The sequence below is a fragment of the Prionailurus bengalensis genome, chromosome X (genome assembly GCF_016509475.1).
Source record: "Prionailurus bengalensis isolate Pbe53 chromosome X, Fcat_Pben_1.1_paternal_pri, whole genome shotgun sequence".
Taxonomy (NCBI): Eukaryota; Metazoa; Chordata; class Mammalia; order Carnivora; family Felidae; genus Prionailurus; species Prionailurus bengalensis.
The window spans coordinates 88761113-88765678 of record NC_057361.1 but is presented as its reverse complement, the minus strand read 5'-3'; the positions used below and the strand labels follow the sequence as shown (position 1 = coordinate 88765678).

At 39.5% G+C, this 4566-nt stretch overlaps 1 protein-coding gene across 1 annotated transcript; it reads right to left on the bottom strand.

Annotated features, from left to right (window-relative positions):
* Window positions 1-2359: 2359 nt before the first annotated feature.
* On the bottom strand, window positions 2360-3105 carry NCBP2L (nuclear cap binding protein subunit 2 like). Its single transcript, XM_043571138.1, is given in 2 exon segments — window positions 2360-2914; window positions 2917-3105. Coding segments are annotated over 2 exon segments (516 nt in total). The 5' UTR covers window positions 3080-3105; the 3' UTR covers window positions 2360-2561.
* Window positions 3106-4566: the final 1461 nt, after the last annotated feature.

Here is a 4566-nt window from a genome sequence, read left to right as displayed (position 1 = left end):
AGAGCTCAGATACGATGTAGCCAGTGGGATAATTTCCAGAGAAAAAGGAATGTCAAAGAGAGGTTTGGACCTAATGGCCTGACTGAAGGTAAGCAAGGGCAGGAGACAATGGAGTACCCTGATGAAGGGCACCAACTTTGACATAGAATCGCTTGCCTTGAACCCCAGCTCTGCTGCCTGCTAGTTGGTGACCTTACTTCTCCAGTCTTCAGTTTCCTCACTTATGTAACAGGCACAGGGTTGTTGTGAATAAATGGGACTGTGTTTTAAAGCCTCACCCAAAGTGCCCAGTGCATAATAGTCATTCTATAAAGAGTTGACATTCCTTTTCCTCTCTTATTCAGGCAAGAATTTTGTTGACCAGAGAAGAGTACCTCAGGTCACAGGGTGAAGGAATCAGGAGTAAGAAACTGATTTTTACTAACTTTCCAGATGTAAGGTCATGAACCCTGGAGATAGATGCTTGAGCTCTCAAGGGAGAAACTTAAATCATTTACATAAGAATAGAATCAAGAAAAAGTATTTGGTATCAGAGTGCTTTCAGTTGCCTGTTAACAAGCTGGCTTACACAATAAAATAATGTCTTATCTCACACAATAGGACATTGAGACACAGTGCGTGCTGCAAGATTAGTTGATTTCAGAAGGTGAATAATTTCTTGAAGGATGCAGTTTCTTCAGTCCCTCCTTTTACCGTTTAAAGTGTCCAGTTCTTCCTGGGGCTAGTTTCTGTTGTGATTATAAGGCTGCTTGTAGCAATCCTTCTATACATACTTATTCACATCCAGTGGGAATGACAGAGACAATCTCTCCTTCACGCATAAACTAAAAATGCTTCATTTCACTTTTACTGGGGTCCCCATTGATCATCGTCCACCCCTGAATTTATAAATAATGATCATCACAGGGTTTGTCAACCTCTGGTCGGCTTAAGCCGCGATTCCTAAACCAATCACCAGCAAGAGGGAGGGAATTGGGACAACTAATTCACACTAATAACGGTGTCTAGGCCTTCTGGGCCCCAGAAGGAGGATGATCACTGCAGTGTGGAGCAGAACCCCCAGGCAACTGGCAATGGAAATGTAGTGTGAGGAACAAACTTTAGTGATTTTAAGCCACGAAAGTTTTTTAGATTGTTACTGCAGTATAACCTGACCTATGTCATGTAACAATAGAAAAAGTAAATAAAGTGTTGGGGTGCCTGGGTGGCTCAGTCGGTTAAGCGTCTGACTTCAGCTCAGGTCATAATCTCACGGTTCATGAGTTCAAGCCCCGCATCGGGCTCTGTGCTGACAGCTCAGAGCCTGGAGCCTGCTTCAGATTCTGTGTCTCCCTCTCTCTCTGCCCCTCCCCCGCTCACATTCTGTCTGTCTCTCTCTCATAAATAAATAAACATTTAAAAAATTTAAAAAAATAAAAAGTAAATAAAGTGTAAACTATATTAAGAAGATGGAGAAAAGTTCAAATGTGAGTGTAAGTGAACTAAACACTCATCTATGAAAGCAAGAAGTCAATAGAAGATGTTTAAAATGAAAATAAATAGTATATATAGTCATGGTGTTTTAGAAATATGGAAGAAACTACCAGGAAAGAAATGACAACAACCAAAAAACTTGCTGAAAAAAAATTAAGGGCTCCTGGCTGGCTCAGTTGGTAGAGCATGCGACTCTTGATCCCATAATGAGTTCGAGCCCCACATTGGGTGCAGAGGTTACTTAAAAACAAAATCTTTAAAAAAAAATTAAAAGTTATTGACCAGGGAATAGGCCTGGGATAGGAATAGGTGGAGAAAGATGATTTTTGTTTCATTATAAACTCTTCCATATTTTTCTTAAAATTTTTTTAACATTTATTTATTCTTGAGAGACAGAGAGATCACTAGCGGGAGAAGGGCAGAGAGAGAAGGAGACACAGAATCCGAAGGAGAGTCTAGGCTCTGAACTGTCAGTGCAGAGTCCAATGCAGGGCTTGAACCCACAAATCATGAGATCATGACCTGAGCTGAAGTCAGACACTCAACCGACTGAGCCATCCAGGCACCCCATTTATTCAACATTTACTGAGTGGCTCTACTGTGCAAAGTGCTGGGTATACAGAAATAAACTAGACACAGTTCTTGCCTTTTTCGTATGTTTTAAAGTAATGTGCTTTTATTCCTTTGATATATATTTGTTAATTTTCCATTTATTTGACTTTATTTGTCAAATATCTTTAAAAAGTCATTTCAGGACCTGGAAACGTGAGTATAAAATCCAACTGAAGTCTTCCTGACATGGAAGTTTGGTTGACTTGGATCTTACATACCTCATTTATTCCTAAAGAACACTTCACTTTTGACCACCAGACGGACAAATTGGTAATCTGACAGCCAGCTTCAAAATTAAGACAAGAACAAGAGAATGTTTTGGTTTGTGCCATTTAATAACATTTCAGAGAGAAAAAAATACATCAAAAGGGTCTCTGCTCAGCAAGTAATTTAATCTTGTTACAAAATGGGTTATGTGCTGACCTGGTGGTGCTCCTTAATAGACTTTTCTAGGGGCCAGAGCTGCAGGTTTGTCATTAGTGGATTTCTCTCCTGTCATAGGCTTCTCTAAAGCCTCCTCTACCAGCATTAAAATCTTCATGAAACTCGTCTCTTACCTGGCCCCCACGTCGGGGATGGCCATACTGTCTGCCCTCTCTAAAGCCTAGATCCCAATCTGTGCGGATAATACAATCATCTAGGCAGGTCCCGTTTAGGCACCACATGGCATTTTCAGCCTCAAATCTGTTATGGTATTCTACAAACCAGAAACCACATGCCATTTTCTTAATTTTATCCAGGCCCATAAACATATTCTTGACATCACCACATCTACTAAAGAGCTCATATATTTGCTCTTCCGTAGTATAAAAGGAAAGATCCCCACATAAAGTGTGAAGCTTTCTTTCAGTAATTTCTCCTGCTCATCATAATTGCCACCGAACTGCTGGTCCCGGTACTCACTCAGCTCCAAGGAGGGATCGCTGCACAGAAGTCTCAGGTCATTGGACATGGTGCCTAATGGGCGCCGTGAGGGCAGTGGCTTGTGGTCCATCTTGGCAGCAGTGACACCGCTAACAAAACCCTAAATTAAATTGTTAAAAAAGTAAAGTTACAAGGAAGGAAGCAGAAACAGAAACCTGGTATATTTAAGAGGTTTGTGCCCTGACGCATAGACACCTCAGCTCTTGACTATGAGGATCATGTCAAGGCAAACTTAAAATAGAAAGTTCCAGGCCCCAGGAGCAAGGTCATAAAATGCAACTTTGCAAGTCTTCTTTAAAGGGATGTTATGGTGCCTTTGATTAACTCAGATCTTACATACCTAATCTATTACCAAAGAACAATTTAATAACAGAATGCTATGGAAAAATATGGCACAAAACGGTAAAACAGATCAAAGTTTCATGGAGAATGAGCACTACTATCATCCGTGATCAAAGACTAGGCATCAGGTAAATCATATATATAATCCGGGCCAAAGCACAAATACAATTGTAATATACCCTGTCATAGTTTAAAATAACAAATTTATGATTCAAGTCTATAATATGGGAATCAATATATGGTATTGTTAGGTTAGACAAAAGTCTCTCTATCTCTCTATCTATCTATCTATCTATCTATCTATATACACTATCAAGTATACATGTAGCTCTATAAAAATGAAAACATTCTGGCATCATAAATTTGACCTAAATTAAGATTAGATTTTATTAGCAATAATTCCACTTTTCATCTTAGACTAGTCCATCTATTTCAAAAACCTCCCCAGAGAATTTTAACTAATGCCCTTTTCCGCCTTTACTAAATTTTCCTACCCCAGTCAGAGGCATTAAGAATGATTCAATCGGTTTTAGCTACACTTTCCAAAAATAGCCATTAGCTCCACACACCCCCCATTTTGCAACAGTTCCCAAATTTTAATGCGCAAGAAATACCCGCACTACTAGATGGAAATGTAGATTCTTGCAGCCCAACCTTCAGAGATTCTGACTTGGTAGATCTATTATCAATAATCATTGATATTGATATTATCAATATCAATAATCAGATAAATGTCATTGTCTATGATACTGATACTGCCACAAAGCTCTGACTGAGTAGATCCAGAGCAAGATCCAGGAACTGACATTTAACATCTAAACTGCACCCCTCCAGATGCAAGTAGTGCAAGGACCACACTTGGAGGAACTCTGCTGAGGAAACGCTTTCTCTTAAACACTTAATGAACACTCTTTATTTGCCATGCACTATGCTAGGTGCTATGAATACAACAATGAAAAAGACATGGTGAACTTACGATTTTCAGAAATTATTGTATCCCCAGCACTAAGCATGAGCAACGATCTGCACACACAGTAGACATGCAATAAATATCTGTCAAATGAATGAACTTGTACGTTCAAAATTGAGTGATGAAGCCAGACAAGTAAACAAGAAAATACAATATGGTGTGATCAACACTGTTGTAGAATTATATAAAGGCGAAAGGGAGAAGGGAACTAACATTTCCTGGGGATCTGCTCTGTGATGGTCACC